The following is a 14955-nucleotide window of genomic DNA, read 5'->3' as shown; positions in this document are numbered from 1 at the left end:
GCTGTTTCCTAATAGCTGTCCCCAGCCTGCTCCTTTCAGACCCTACAAATTGCCCTTTGGGGATATCTATTTTTTCCATTGACTAGACACAGTGGCTTAGAGTGGAATCCAGGCTGTTTGCTTGTGGCCCTTGAAGCTTGGTTTTCTCAGAAGCAACAGAAGTAAGGGAATATAGCATACATTCAAGTTCAGAAGCTGAAAAGGAAACAGTTTAACACAGTGAATAAACCTTACAAAAGTCTATAAATACAGCATTTCACACAGTGATGTAATGAGAAAGTAAACATGGCTCTTTCATAAATACCACAGACTGGAGAGCATTGTTTGAGACTTTTTAATATTTGGGAGATTAAGGATATATAAAAAAAGTGTCAATCATTCAGCAGTAAAAAAAAAATGGAATTCTTAGGCATTGTGAGCAAAACATCACTAGTACCTATTACCAGCAAGCGTATGTCAGGTCATTATCATTTTAATAATGAAATGTTACTTCTCCCACATCAAACGGCACCTTCAGGTACACATACAATGCAATCACCTCAGTGACAAGTGTTCTAGACAAAATACAATCCTGTAAAATTCTTAAGTAGATCTTCATCAGGATGTTGCTATACAGCACCTCTGCAAGATCCATACAGTATTCGAAACACATTTTGAACTAAGTTCTAGGTGTCTCTAATTTATGTAAGAGGAAACAAAAATTTAGTCCATCTTTCTCTTTTTCCCTTTAGCAGGAGTTTTGGAGGTATGTTCTTTTTCAGCATTTGGTTCCCAGAGTGCATTTCTTACAAATCTAGAAGCAGCTCCTTTATCGAGTTTGGATGCCTTTTTCTTGTCTGCTATTTCTCTGACCTTGTTCATGTATGTTCTTATTCTCTCCTAGGGGATTTAAAAAAAAAAAAAAAAAAAAGTATATTTCACACCATTCTTCCAAGATTGCTGCTGAAATAAAATCAGTGAGTAAAAGCTCTCCACACTATACATTTCTGTAACTATAATACCTAGAAAAAAAGCACCATTTAAATATATGTACCAAGCTCTTTGCAAACTGGTGGCTTCCCCTTTAGCAGATTTTTCATTGCAGGTACCTACCACACTAATATCTGCATGTCATCCACTGTCATAGGAACATGAAATAGGAAATGAAACATAGGAAAAGATGAAAACTCTGCATCTAATTTGCATTGAGATGAGAATTGTTCTTGCAAGCAAAGTTAGAAAACAAAACACTGAACTGAATTTGGAGTTTGGCCTACCTAAAGATGGCAAAGTAATACTTAAGTATTCGACATCTTTACAGATGAATTATACTGCCTGAATACTGTCTACAAAAAGAAAAAAAAAGGAAAATTCTGCATATCCAAGCAAAGCCAAAAAGTATCTTACACAAAATCAAAGATGTTATAAGCATTATACAGGCAATTACGCAGAAGTCTTGTGGTTAAGATCCTGAAGGGGACTTATCAATGAACTTATTTAAGGCAGTCTGATGAATTTCCAGTTGTACCAGAAGTTCCTTTTATGACCATAAATAACAAAAAATGCCTGTTCCTCTGTCATGCCATAATGCAAGGGGTTATCTTCTTGCCATCTTAGCCTACCATACTCATTTGGTGTATAAGGGTTTTTTTGAACAAATCATGGCTTGGATTCAGCCTCACCCAAGAATAACCTCCCAGGTTAACAGTCTCCTTTATGTGCCTACTCATCCTCATCTACTTCTGCAATTAATAAAGAAAATTACTTTGAGAGGGTAACTAAACCCCTCTAAGATGGGAATCACCCTCTGTAAAGTGCCTGCTTCTCTTTACTGACTAGAGAGGACACTTAAGAGTAATTCTGTAAAATATATAAAAGTTTGGTTGATAGATTTCATGTCTACGTATTTATCCTACTATGGCCCTCAACTCTAGGGCCCTGAGGTGTTATCACAATACAAACAACAGTAACATATATATAGAACTCTACCGGATACCTGAATTGTAAACGTGGATTACCAGAACATTTATGGATACTGCTAACTAATAAATGTTGGTATTATGTAATCCACACGTTTCTCACACAGCCATTCAGTCCAGAACAAAAGTTACAAGACCTACACTATAGAACTGATTTTCAGTTCTTCAGTGACCATTATAAGCTACTGATTTGTTTAAAAAGTTGGCCACTCTTTCTGTATCAAAAATACAGTTTTAATGAGGAGAGCTTTACAGGGTCTGAAATCATGATAGACTGTAGTATTTCTTCGGTGATCAAGATGGCTAATGAGAACAGATGGCAAACCTGCATGTATCAACACGAGAAAAAGGAGCTGACAAATGTCAACGTGACAAAAGAAATGAACTCTGATAGCTTGAATGTGAGTTTTATTAATATAGTTTGAATCCCCTTGTATTCCCTCTATGTATACAAGGAGAGGCAATTCTAAAAACAAAACAATCATGACAGAACAGGGGTTATTTTATTCCCTTTCCACATGAATGAATAAGAACATCACAATGCTCTTGGAAGGAAGGAATGTGCATTCATTCACCTTGATACTTGTAAAAAGAAAACAGAACTGGATAAGAATATAGGCTGTGATAATTTACTCATTCTTCAGAGTTAAAACAACTGGCAATTGTGAAGTAAAATACCAGCATAAAATATCCACAGCAGAAGCGGTGAAAGTTATTTTTTAGTATCGCTAAATTAACACAATATTCAGACACTATATAATATAGGAGGAACAAGAAACTGACTGAAAGCCCATGAAATATTAACTGATTCATTTTTTAATATGATACAGTCTAGACTAGTGAAAACCTCACAAAATTAAAAATAGAAGTATTCTTGTTATTCAGGCTAGCTTTCCACATTTTTCAGTTCTATCTTCCGTTCTACTGGTTATGTAAGGATTACATTTAAGCTAAGTATTTTACGATTGCCCAGATTTAATATTTTCATTTATACCGGAATTAAAATGGGTAGCTATAAGTTTTGATTTCTATTTTTTCTTCAGGCTAAATGATTTGATTTTGTAAGTCAGCAGAATTTTCAAGATAGCCGGCCTTCTATACTGTAGTCATGCATCTAAATGGAATATAAAGATAAACCTGAAAGATTTATTATACGTTGTAAATATGTCACTAATGCAGAATTACTGGACAATACACATACAACTGGTGCCAAAAAAGCTTTTAGCTTTGTTGCTGAACTGGATTCTTTACTGCTGAGAAAATGAATTAATGGAGGACTTGGAAGGGGGAGGGGGGCTTTTTCCCGTCTTTGCTAGTAAATCAACCACACTATACTTTTAGAGTCATACAAAAGTAAGAAAAGGCAGCCTGAGAGATTAACATGATTCCAAGTATTTATAAGAAAAAAATGCCATACTGGAAGTTATAAATTATTATCAGACATGTAACATTTTTCCATTTAACAGATACAAGTGAAAAACTGCTCTGTTCAGAATCCAGTTCTCAAACAAAGGTGAAGAAAAGATGACACCATTCATCTTCTTGTTCTTTTCTAATTTCAGCAGACTCTACAGCTTTGCTTTAGACAGTACTGTTTGGAACTAAAAATATTACTTTCTTAATTTAGAGAGCCCAGCAGGGCATATGAACAGTTATAAAACACCATGTAGCATATGCCTGCTATTATGGCAACATATCAATTTTAAATGTAGATATAAACATTTTTTTTTTATTTTTATATGAGTTAACTGTCCTGAGCAAGTAAGATATTGCAGTGCATGCAGTGTAAGAATCTTACCAGTTCTTGTTTCACTGGATGTTCCTTTGGATTGATTCCCTGAGTAGCCAAGTACACTGCAAGAAAAACACTTTTTGTTTTTTGAAACTGAAGGCTGTCATGACTGAGGACCCAATTAATAAGTCACATAGGAACACAGTAGTTTCCACATGAAACCATTAATAAGAATTTGAGTTAACAGTGTTAAGTACCTGACAAATTATTATCACCATATACTGCAGCTAAAAAAAGAAAAAAATACATCTAACACGGTTAAACTTTCTGTTCTTAAAAAGACAGAAGAGGTTGCCACGGAAAAGCAGAAAGAAACATCCTCATGCATGTACAAAGTCAGCTTTTGCAAATGCCAATTTTTGATTTGGAGTATCAACATCATTTATCCTACGGATGGCAATAACTTGGGTCCTCAGGGTAATTACAAGTTTCTAATGATTTGGCTATGAAATATTATTATTTAATATTTGCAGCTGTCTAGGTGTTCAAATAGCAATTATAAACACTAGTTTTTCCTCCTACCACATACTTACCCCAGAACATTGAATTTAACGTGTACACCGAAACCAAATCCAGCTTTGCTTGCTCAAGAGGCTCTAACTAGAATCAAAACAAACCACATTGCATATTTTTAGGCAAGATGTGCACAGTTTTTAGTAATATGCATGTTTTATAATTGTGAATATATTCATTAAAAAAACCCACACTGAACGAGCATGCTTCTGCACCACAAGTTCACTGAGACCATGTCTATGGCTATTTTCATGCCACCACAAAACCATTCTCTCCTCTGCAAGCATTCATGTAAATTTTCCCAGTTTGATGTTCAATGCCACAGTCCCATACGGCCAAAAGCACAAAAACCCCTTGGCACGTAGCTCTTAAGACTACTGTTCCTGTAGTCAGAGATAAGTCTCTATTTTTCTACAGAAACTTAATTCGAAATAGTTGTTGCTATCAATGGGAGAAAAAAAAAAAAAGTCTCAATATTTCTGAAGCTCAAATGAGAATATAGTATGCTACAATCAGTGAACTGCACTACACATGGTAGACTGTATGTTCAATGCATGCTGGAATACTTAGGGCTGTAAAGCAAAGGAAGAATAAAGGTAATGAATGTTTTTTTTCCTTGACTGTCAAAGTCAATTTATTATTTTAGTCCTATAGGATTTCCAGAAACTCTGATAACATCATTGTACAGCTCACTAGTTCTAACATGGATACTGTCAAAAGATTGGTGCTGTCAAGACTGTTTTCTTCATAATTTATTTGTGCTAGAAATCCTCAGAGGATAAAGAAGTTCCCTCATGTGCCGGCTTTTTCTTGCCCTACAGAAAGAACTTACATGTTAGGCTTTAAATGTTAAAAGATGGAAAGGATTGTATGAAGTCTTTGGGCAGTACCTTGCTCTGTCTTTATGCCCCAATAAAAACCCACATTTTACGACTTATAATGTAGCCAGAGGAGACAGCACCAGGTTCTTCAAGTCTAGACTTCCAGAATCAGATCAATTCTTACTCTTGTCAATTCACCTTTACATCCTTCTGGGTATACTAAGTTCCATTAACTTTGTTGTGAAAAGGTCTCAGACAAAAATGTGAACGACCTCTCTATTATGAAAAAGCGCTCAGCATGCACTTTAAGGAAGGTCAGGAATAAGCCAGAATGTCCCCTACCTAAATGACTCACTGGTAAGATCATCACTTTTCAGCTTAGAAGACCATATATTTCACTGTTTAGTTTGTAAGGCTGTCTGGATATCTTAGAAATGTAAGAATTTCACTATTAGGTATCAAGGGTAGGTAGCGTCATATTTGTTATTTCTCTGTGCGGTGGCTTTTATTTCAGTTTGGGCTCCCAGGTGTTCTTGTATTAATAACAAAAAGATTGTCAAAAGGGAAGTTACCTTTTGGAGAAGCTCACTCCTAGAAACTGACATCATTGTCTTCAGCATCTCATCTACAGAACCAAGAGATTTTTCAAATGCTGCAAGATACTCATGAATTTCAGTGGGGTATTCTTCTGTATTAATATCATCTTCTGACATTTCCATCTGGAAAGAGGAAACAAAACTAATAATCCTTTTCATTAAGTCCCTACAGAGTCAGAAGACTGTATTTTACAATCCAAAGCATTAGCATTCATTCAATAAACATTATAAGAAATGCTTACTTCTGAAGAGTTCTAGCAGGTAATGTCAATAGTGACACAGTTAAAGGTCCTGTAATTTCAGGGATATCTCCTAACCACCGTGCAAAATGGCATGAAGGAGCATTACAAATTACATGACTGTAGTACCTATTCTTGTAACAGTCCCAAACCAGTATTTAGCTTTTATGGTCTGTGATAGAAAGAAATTATTTGCTTGTTTAAAAGAAGTGCTCTATAAATCACAGTATATAAAGAGCTACACCAAGCAACAGGCAGGACACTAAAAAAAAGAAAAAACACCACCAGAGATACAGCTTCGGCCTGTCTTAGGAACAGACATTACTTCAGCTTTAAAGCAGTTATGCAGCACCGGTTATGTCAGGGTCAGTTACATCTTCCAATGCTAAATTTAGGAGTTGGTCCAAGAAATTCTTCTTGTGAACCCTGAATGTAGTCCTCTGAATTCTCAATGGAGTATTATAATCTGCGATATAACTCTACCAGTAACAAAGCTGAGTTGATTTGGGGATTTCAGAATACTCTGGAAATCTCGTACACACATCCATACACAGCAACTGAAAGAGAATCAAAGATGTGAAAAATCCCAAAGCACTCCCTTTTCTGATCCCAGTGATCACGGTAACATGGCACAGCTACTGCCAAGCCATCTGGCTGCTGGCTTACAATCAATATCTTTAATTCCTCTCAAATCATAGATCACATATTATCATCTTGGGGAGTTAATGTTACTTAAAGCTATGTTATTTTCTACAACTTCTACTGATTGAGCAACAACTTTTGGAATGTTATAAGGAAAGAAGAGAAGAAATAGATTATTTTCCTGCCCATTTGGTGAGCTGCATCAAGAGCAGTGGGAGCACCTGGATCACTGCAGTCCTTCCGACTCAGGATCAGCATGATAATCCCACTACCCAACTGCTGAGTACAGAGGGCAGGAACATAAATTGGAGAAACTCAACTTTATCTATGAACACCAAGCCACACAGCCAGTGCAAACAGCAAAGGAAACAGCACACAGCTGTCACATCACTGGAGTTTGTTTTAGATAACAATTCGATCTTTCCCTTTTCCTGGCAAAAGCATGGTATGTGTGAGAGAGGTTTCTTTTTATTTATGTCTCCTGGAGGCCAAACAGGAGGAAGACTGGGAGGAAAAACCGTGTGGAGCTACTCAAGCTTGTCTGCAACTCCAGTTTTAACCGCACCAGTGTAATTCCAGAAACATGATCAGCCAGTTAACAAGCTCAGTTTCACTGCTGTTGTTTGCATAGTTTAGAATTATAATCCTACTCAGCTGCATGACTTTTCATCCTGGTCAGAGCCATTTTTCAGATTGAGTACAGAATCACAGTGCTAACCATGACATATTGAAGGTCCCCTCCCTACCACAGCATGTAACTCACACATGTAAATACCGTTTCAGCCAGCTGCAGCAAACCTAAGCGAGAAAGTGGAGCTAGACCTACAAGATGCTGACCACAGAAAGGCAAAATACCAATACAGTTATTTCTGCCATTTACAATAGTTTGTATTTCGCTCTGATCTAGCCACCTGCATTATAATCACCTTTCTTAGGTTGATTAAAGGAGCCCAGAAACAACGTTTGCTGTTAACTTTTAGTCATATCATACAGCATAAAAAACACTCAAAGCTACAGAAGAATCTAGATTTCCCCAGCTGTTAATACAGATAAGCTTTGTTAGAAGGTGTCTGTCAATACACATTTACTGTACTTACACATAGAGGGAGAGAGGTGTAATCCAATCCAACAAATCATCTACAGAGTTTACCATCACTACAATACTTAATCTACTATGGTCTTAATTTGACAGACAGGCATGAACGTAGTGATAAATTCCAACTTTTCTGCCTCCCTTTATCAGGGCATCCAGCAGCAACAACTGCAGGAATAAAAAACTCACCAACAAAAACCTGTAGCAGGAATGTGTTATCAATCAAAACTAACTCAAGCTGTTTTCCAGACTTGCGAGGATAAACAGTCACTAAAGCCTATATGATGTTCTTTCCAATATCCCAAGCTACACCTAAAGAATGAGACAGAGAAAGAATGGGAAGATAGAAGGAAAGACAACAGATACAGTCCAAAATATATTTTTCTGTAACTGCTATCTCATGAACCAGAAAGAATTAAGTTTCCCCTCGTATCACAAAGTATTTACTTTACACGCAATTAGCAAGGAAAGGGAAAAAAAATGCACCAGCCTTCAATGGAACAAGGCTGCACATTAGCCCGTGTACAGTACCCTTCATTGATAAGTCCACTCCTGCCCAGGGAGGGGGAAGAATTTGTTGAACTTGTGTTTTCTGTTCATTTCAACAGGAACTAGCAAGCTCCTACTCCTGCTGCGTAGGGACCTCTCTCTTTTCATTAGACTGTTGTTTCAGCAGTAGTAATCTCTAAGCAGGATATGTTACAGTGTTGGCACATGCCAACAATAAGGCAGCAGTCAACAGCCTAAAATAGTTTTGATAACATTAAATCAACAAGAGCCAACTTACACTACATTAGAAAACATGTACACCGGAAACTCCACAAAATTTTTTCTGCCAAAATCAACACACAGACTGCACAGTCACACCTGCAGAATGACAAAGCCAAGGATGGGAGGAACCAAGACCACATTGGTGATTCTCTAAACATACCTAAAGTCTATACTGCCCTCAGTAGTTACATTTCAGTTATTAAACCACAAACACAATTTTCCTCAAAATTTTACAAGTGTTTATATATTTTGAACAAGTCGATGTTTACTACACAGGTTTTCACTGTTGAATTTGCTGACTTTCAAACAAATTTAGCACAGAGATCCCGCTTAAAAAAAATAAGGTCAGCACAAATGCTGGGTAAGCTTGTGAATAATGGGAAAGTCTAAGGATAAGACAGCATTTTCATTATCAAGTAATAACATTTATGATGCAGAACACAAAATCGGTGGTTGTGTGCACAATGAGAATACTTTATAAGATCTTTATATATATATAATATATATATATATATAAATCTTATATATAAGATTATGAGAACGCAAAGAAAAGTTCACAATCCCTAAATATGAAGTAGAAGAGGAAACACCTACTTTGACTCAGGACACAGGCAAACAAATAGCAATGAAAAATGCAGTATGACTTCATAACATCGGTCTACCAGAAATAACTTTCCCTTTTAACCCTGAGCTCAAAAGCTGCCGTGTAGTTTTTGGGAAAACAGCATCAACGAGAAATATACTGAGGAAGAAAAGGACTTGGAATCACAAAAGCAAACCATTTTCATGAGAAAACTTACTCATTGCTCTTAAGTCTGATCAAACAGAACAAGCTTCCACAGGTGGAAAATTTCTGAGTATTCTGAAAATGTCTGAAGTGTCTGGAATTTCTGAAAATTTCTGACTATAGTTATGCAAAATTCTGCAAGGAAACAAGGAACAGCTTGTTTTCTCTCCAATCAACATAGTCTAAACCTCAGCAAGTAATACACTCAACCTGCAAAAAGGGAAGAGAGGGAAATATCAGGCATTATGAACCACATAAAAGACACAAATATGGAAAGGACAAAGCAAGAGCAAATACGTCATCTTCTGCAGACTGTATAAAAAAGACTAAACAGGTGTCAATCAGATGCAGTTTGCCATAGTGCTAATGTGGCTATTGATTGAAGATCCAACTGAGTTAAATGCTGTATTAAGGAAGTTTAAATAAAAACAACAAACAAAATACAGATAATTGTGCACTATACAACCAGCAAAATCATCCATCTTCATATTTATCTTTTAGGAGAATAAAGAGAAGTATCCAGCAGACTCCTTTCAAGAAAAACACACCCATGACTGGCATACAAAGGTAAGAAAAGGAAAAAAGGAAACTGCAGACAATTTGCAGGTGGCTTTTAAGAATAATCTTTGAATATATCTGGTGCTTTAGCACAAGCCTTAGAAAATAATTGCCAGCTGTCTTAAAAAGCAAAACCAAACCTCCTTTCCTACCTACCCCCTCAGCAAAACTGTATCTGTCATACTGAAAGATATAAACTCTAATTAGGCCCTGGGTACCTCTATGAGAGATTCTGCTGAAGATGCATGGTGAAAATAACAGAAGCTACATGCATATATCAACATGGCAATAGGAAACCCCAGAAGAGAGAATTAAAAAATGCTCGGTGTTAGTGTCACGCACATGGTTTTCAACTGGAATTAAAACTGCAAGTTCAGGTTAAAAATTGTGTATTTGAAATATTTTGTAACATGCAAACAGAAGACAAAAGTAATTCAGCATCCTTCATTCTGCTTAATATTGCAACTCACTTCATGTTAATTCTTACCTATTTCCTAAGTGCTAGAAGGCCTTGTCTTCATACTGAGCTCAACTCTTTTATTTTTTCAGGTTATTCATCTAACAAAAATCAGATTAGACTTTCCTTCTTTTCATGGATATTTACAGATTATACAGAAAAAGCCAAAACAAACCCAAAACCTTTTGGTCAGGGCATATAAAAATGCACTCAAATTCAAAACAAATGCATTAACAACATCAATATGACAAACCATCTCTGTCAGCTCCTAAAAACTAACACTGTTCTCCCTCCTGTGAGTTCTGACTCACAACCTGCAGTGAATGTAGCTGATGTCCCTTCTGCTCTAACGCTGTAGTTCTCTGTGGCTACAGGACAACAAAGTAACGAGGAACAAACATCTTAAATTTAAAGCTACCAGAGATCATGACTAAGATCTCTGATCACAAACCTCTGCTGGGCAGAGAAACCCACTTCATTCCATGTTTGCAAAACTCTAAGTACAACAGGCTCTAATTTGTGACAGACACTCCTCAGCATTACTGCTGCATAATAAATAATCAGTTGCCCGCTAGTCATCACTGTGCCCACAGATCTGCTTTGCTACTAATGCCTTTCAAGTCAGCTCAGGGCAGCTGGAGAGCACATCCAGTACAATTAGTCAGAGCACTCTTGCAACGCCAACTCACAATCTTGTTTGCAAGAAAGATTTCCATTGCAAAAGTAATTAAGCCTACCATGAAATACCAAGTATGCACGAACAGGCTTACCTTGATCCCCTTAAAAATATCCCAACTCAACCCATGGTAGTTACCCAATGCACAGTTTGCACTATATTACAAACAGGCAACAGCCGAGCAATCATTTTTAGCCCTGCCTTCGAAGTTAGGCTCCAGTCAGCATCTCAATTTGTAGGGTGCACTGAACCCTACAAAACAGCTCACAACCATCAGGCCCTTGATGATGCCACTGAGATAAAGTCTCTTGAGCCTGAAAGAATCTGCAAAGTTTATTCTGATCCATCTTAAACAAAAATTTAAATTTAAAGGGAGGGAATAGTAGTTTTGACACTCACTTACACTTCAGCCCATGGTAGATATCACATGAGAAATCAGGTATCTCAGCGTGGCTTAAACCCATATTCACAGTAGCCCCATCCATTCCCATACCAACCAACTTTGACATAAACCTTGAACTTGACCTGCATGATTCATAAATTATTTTTATTCTCTGTAATCAACCGTCCTAGATTCCATGTGTTCGATGACAGTTGTTTCCTCTTTTGTATAAATCCAACATACTCTGGCTCTTGTTCAGCTCCAACCTGTCAGGACACCCATCAGTAAGTACAATGATAAAACCAACTTTCTTTAGGTATGTCTGGAACACTTCTCAGTGAGAGGTTTTCATAAAAGCTCTCACACTATGCTACCACAGCTTAGTTCAAGACTGAGGCTTTAACGTGATGTTAGATTTGTACGTCTTGAACTGGTGGCACTGAACCTAGCAAGAACTTGTACAGAAAAATACTGTCTCCTTGCACAAAACAGTTTATACACAGTGGGTTTTTGTTCATGACATCAATCAATACTGAATACTTCTATCCTGCCAAATTTGCAGCCAACAGGGAATAACCTGCCTCCAGTCTATAGCTCCTGTACACTCTAAAAACATGGGAGTTTACTGCCTCTTCTAAAATTTGCTGCCACTCTCCACTGGTATCAGCACCATGAATATCCAGAATCAAAGCCAAGGAATTTCTTAATCCTTTTAAACTGCTGACCTCCTTTGTTTCCTTTAGCCACTAGTTCCACAATGCGTGAAAAAGTACTTCCTTTTATCAGAATTCAATTTCCTGTATTTGCACTTCATGCACTAGCTTTCTCTACTGTTTAGAACAGCGACCCCAATCTATTTTTGGCTGTCCATTATTTCACTGTGCTAACAAGGCTCTGTTCAACTATTAGAACCATATTTACCCATATTTTTATTGGTTGAATATAAAGCAGTAACTGTGGGATGTTGTGTTCTAACCATCAATCTTATTGAAGCAGGAGAAAAACAGGGAAAACATTTTCTAACTATTCCCTAAATGGAATTTAAGAGCTGATAACCTGACAAAAAGGAGACCAACTAATAGCAGGAAAGAAAATAAAAGGGATGTGCAAAATCACAGAACTGAGGGAGTAATGAGGAAAACTCATGTGGGAACATGGAGCTTTCACAGGGTTTGAAATAGATGAAATAAAACATTGTAGCATGGAGAATAGATAGATGCACCCTGGTCTGGCACAGGAAGAAAGGGCACGGCAGTAACCACAGCCTGACACAGAAGGGAGAATAAAGAACCTGGAGAATAGAGGAAGAAGAGAAACAGGAACCTGAGTAATTTCCCAGCACAGAAAAAAGGAGCTTCTACAGAACAGCATACATGGGGAACACTGCCTGCATGAAGAGGTAGCTAGAAGTGGTGTGTGTCCCAAGGCCCAGCAGAATGCCTCACTGCAAGCCTGGGTGGAAAAAAGCAAATAGTGAACGGAGAGCTCAAACAAAGGTAATAAAGTCTGCAATCTCAAAGCTTTCATAGTCTGTTACCACATCCCCTTAGCATCACATCTGAAGTTAACAATATCAGCCTTCGCTCTCTTTTTTACGCCTCAGTCAAACACCTTAGTTTCTTATTTCTGTGCTACCTTTTCCAGCTCTGGTTCTGCAACATCCACCTGGAGCTGTGGCGACCACTGGTACCATGCAGTACCGTTCCAGTGCAGTTTACTTATTTAAAGGAATTGATGTTTTTCTCAGTTCACCATTCCATTCCATACACATCCTACAATTTTGTACTGCTGCCATTAAAAACAATCAATCTTTACTAAATGCAGGCAGTTTACATGAAAAGCAGACCAACTGGGCACAGATAAAAACTGATTCTAAAAATCTTAACCCACTTAAAAGAGAACGGCACTTATTAGAAAGGTTTGTGTGACTTTTGCACCACATTTCTGACAGGAAGCCTAAGAATTCTATCACTTTCAAGTTTCTCACGTTCTGGGATATAGCTTTTGTGTTAAGTGCTTTCCAATTTCTTCAGCAAGGGTCATACTGCCACAGGATTAGGAATATCCAAGTATTTTAGATTGGAACGGTTCTTTTCTATTTCTAAAGCCAAGAAACGTGCCAGACACCTTTCAATTTTGATTTATTTTACAATCAAGTCTTTCCATTTTTGTCTCAAAAATGAGGCCTTTTAATTAGCATAATCTAAAGTTTAATTTGCAAGTCAAAGTCCCTTCGAAGTTGCTAGCAGCAACTATGCTTGCTGTCAGAAAGCTGTGACAAAGTGTAAGGAAGGGGCTATCTTCACATTTGCAGCAACATGAGAGAACTCTAACAAGATCTACTTTATTACAAAGTGCTTGAGCTTAGTAATTTTAAGTATCACCTACCCTTCTGCTAAGGGAAGAGTGCTGCTGAACTATTTTAACCATGGCCTGTATGTGCAAACTTTATTTTCTCTCCGAAAAACATCCTCTTCTTACAACAATTAACAGGTTCTCAAGGCTCCTTGAGTCGCAACACTATTTTATTGGCTTTTAATAGGAACATAACCGTTTACTGCCTGCAGTACAGCTTTCCCTAGGTACAACGATCCTCAAGCATGACTCCAGCAGAAAAGCCATATTCTCTTTTTCATTGGTAACTAAAGCCATGCATTAAACTGCTCACTAACAAAATCGGCACTGCACACAACTCCACCCTCGGTTCTGGGAAGTTATTTGGGGCAGTGACAACAGAACAACTTGGACTGTTTAACACTGACTTATAGCTCCCCTGGAAGCCAAGTTTAGCTCTTGGGCCACACACAGGTTCCTTGATACACTTGCATACCAGGTAAAACAGATATGCATGCAAACCGAGGCTTTCCCAACAGTTTATAATCAAAACCCCCTGCCCTAACACCTCTTTGTGAAAGATGACATGGTAAAATGGGGCTTTAGCATCTGATTCGAGTTCCCGAATGGTCACAGGATTTCCTAAAGGAGCGGGCTGTACCCTCGCAGGCCCGCAGAGGCCTGCTGCGCAAAGCACAGCACAGCACACCGCCCCGCTTTGGCGCCTTTTCTGCCGGCCTCACCTCCGCGTCTCTCAACAGACTGAAAACCTACGGGGCCGAGAAAACCCCCTTGCGAACAGACTCTCCTCTTTTTCAAACGTTTTCTGAGAAACCCCAAGGCCCCACGAAGCCATGCGACCGCCTTCCCCAACTCGCGCCCCACCGGCAGGCCGCCATTTCCCTACGCCGGGCCCACAGCCCCCGACCCGCACCACCCGCCGGCGGGGTGGGGGGGGAAGGCGGGCAGGCCCATCTCGGTGGGGGTGTGGGAATGTGAAGCGCCTCTTCGGCCCCACGCGCGGGGCAAGGACACAGGCAGCAGCCGCTCTTACCTCGGGGCAGGCGGCCTCACCCCGCGCGTGGGGCGGGGGAGAGCGACGGCGGGGTGGGGCCTCCTCCGGCGCGCCGCGGCTACGTCAGCGCCAGGGGCGGCCACTGGGCGTCAGGGGCGGCCGCTGTCACACGAGTGTCCGGCGTGGGGCGGCTCCGGGTGACGGAATGCGGAGGGGAGGGCAGCGTGTACCGCGCCCCTCCGCGTGGGGCAGCCGCCTCCGGCCCGAGCTAAGAAGAATCGGGCCCGCGCTTTTAGGGCAGAAAAGGGGGTTTTCGGCGGC

The 14955-nt window shown here is 39.1% G+C and overlaps 1 protein-coding gene across 3 annotated transcripts; it reads right to left on the bottom strand.

Annotated features, from left to right (window-relative positions):
• Nucleotides 1–316: 316 nt before the first annotated feature.
• On the bottom strand, nucleotides 317–14742 carry C1D (C1D nuclear receptor corepressor). 3 transcript variants are annotated; one of them, XM_074920955.1, is made up of 5 exons: nucleotides 14674–14742; nucleotides 5657–5803; nucleotides 4284–4350; nucleotides 3757–3812; nucleotides 317–879 (listed from the first exon to the last, which is right to left on the bottom strand). In XM_074920955.1, exons 2-5 carry the CDS (start codon nucleotides 5801–5803, stop codon nucleotides 703–705), a joined length of 447 nt encoding a protein of 148 aa, XP_074777056.1. In that variant the 5' UTR covers nucleotides 14674–14742; the 3' UTR covers nucleotides 317–702. The 3 variants fall into 3 exon arrangements, with proteins under 3 accessions (XP_074777056.1, XP_074777142.1, XP_074777229.1); XM_074921041.1 differs by having other exon boundaries at nucleotides 5657–5822; nucleotides 14674–14735; XM_074921128.1 differs by lacking the exon at nucleotides 14674–14742 and adding an exon at nucleotides 9226–9369.
• Between the last annotated feature and the right edge of the window lie 213 nt (nucleotides 14743–14955).

Source organism: Athene noctua, chromosome 1 (genome assembly GCF_965140245.1).
Source record: "Athene noctua chromosome 1, bAthNoc1.hap1.1, whole genome shotgun sequence".
In the NCBI taxonomy this organism is placed as follows: Eukaryota; Metazoa; Chordata; class Aves; order Strigiformes; family Strigidae; genus Athene; species Athene noctua.
Note: the sequence above shows the minus strand (reverse complement) of the source record. Positions and strands in the feature narration are given on the sequence as shown.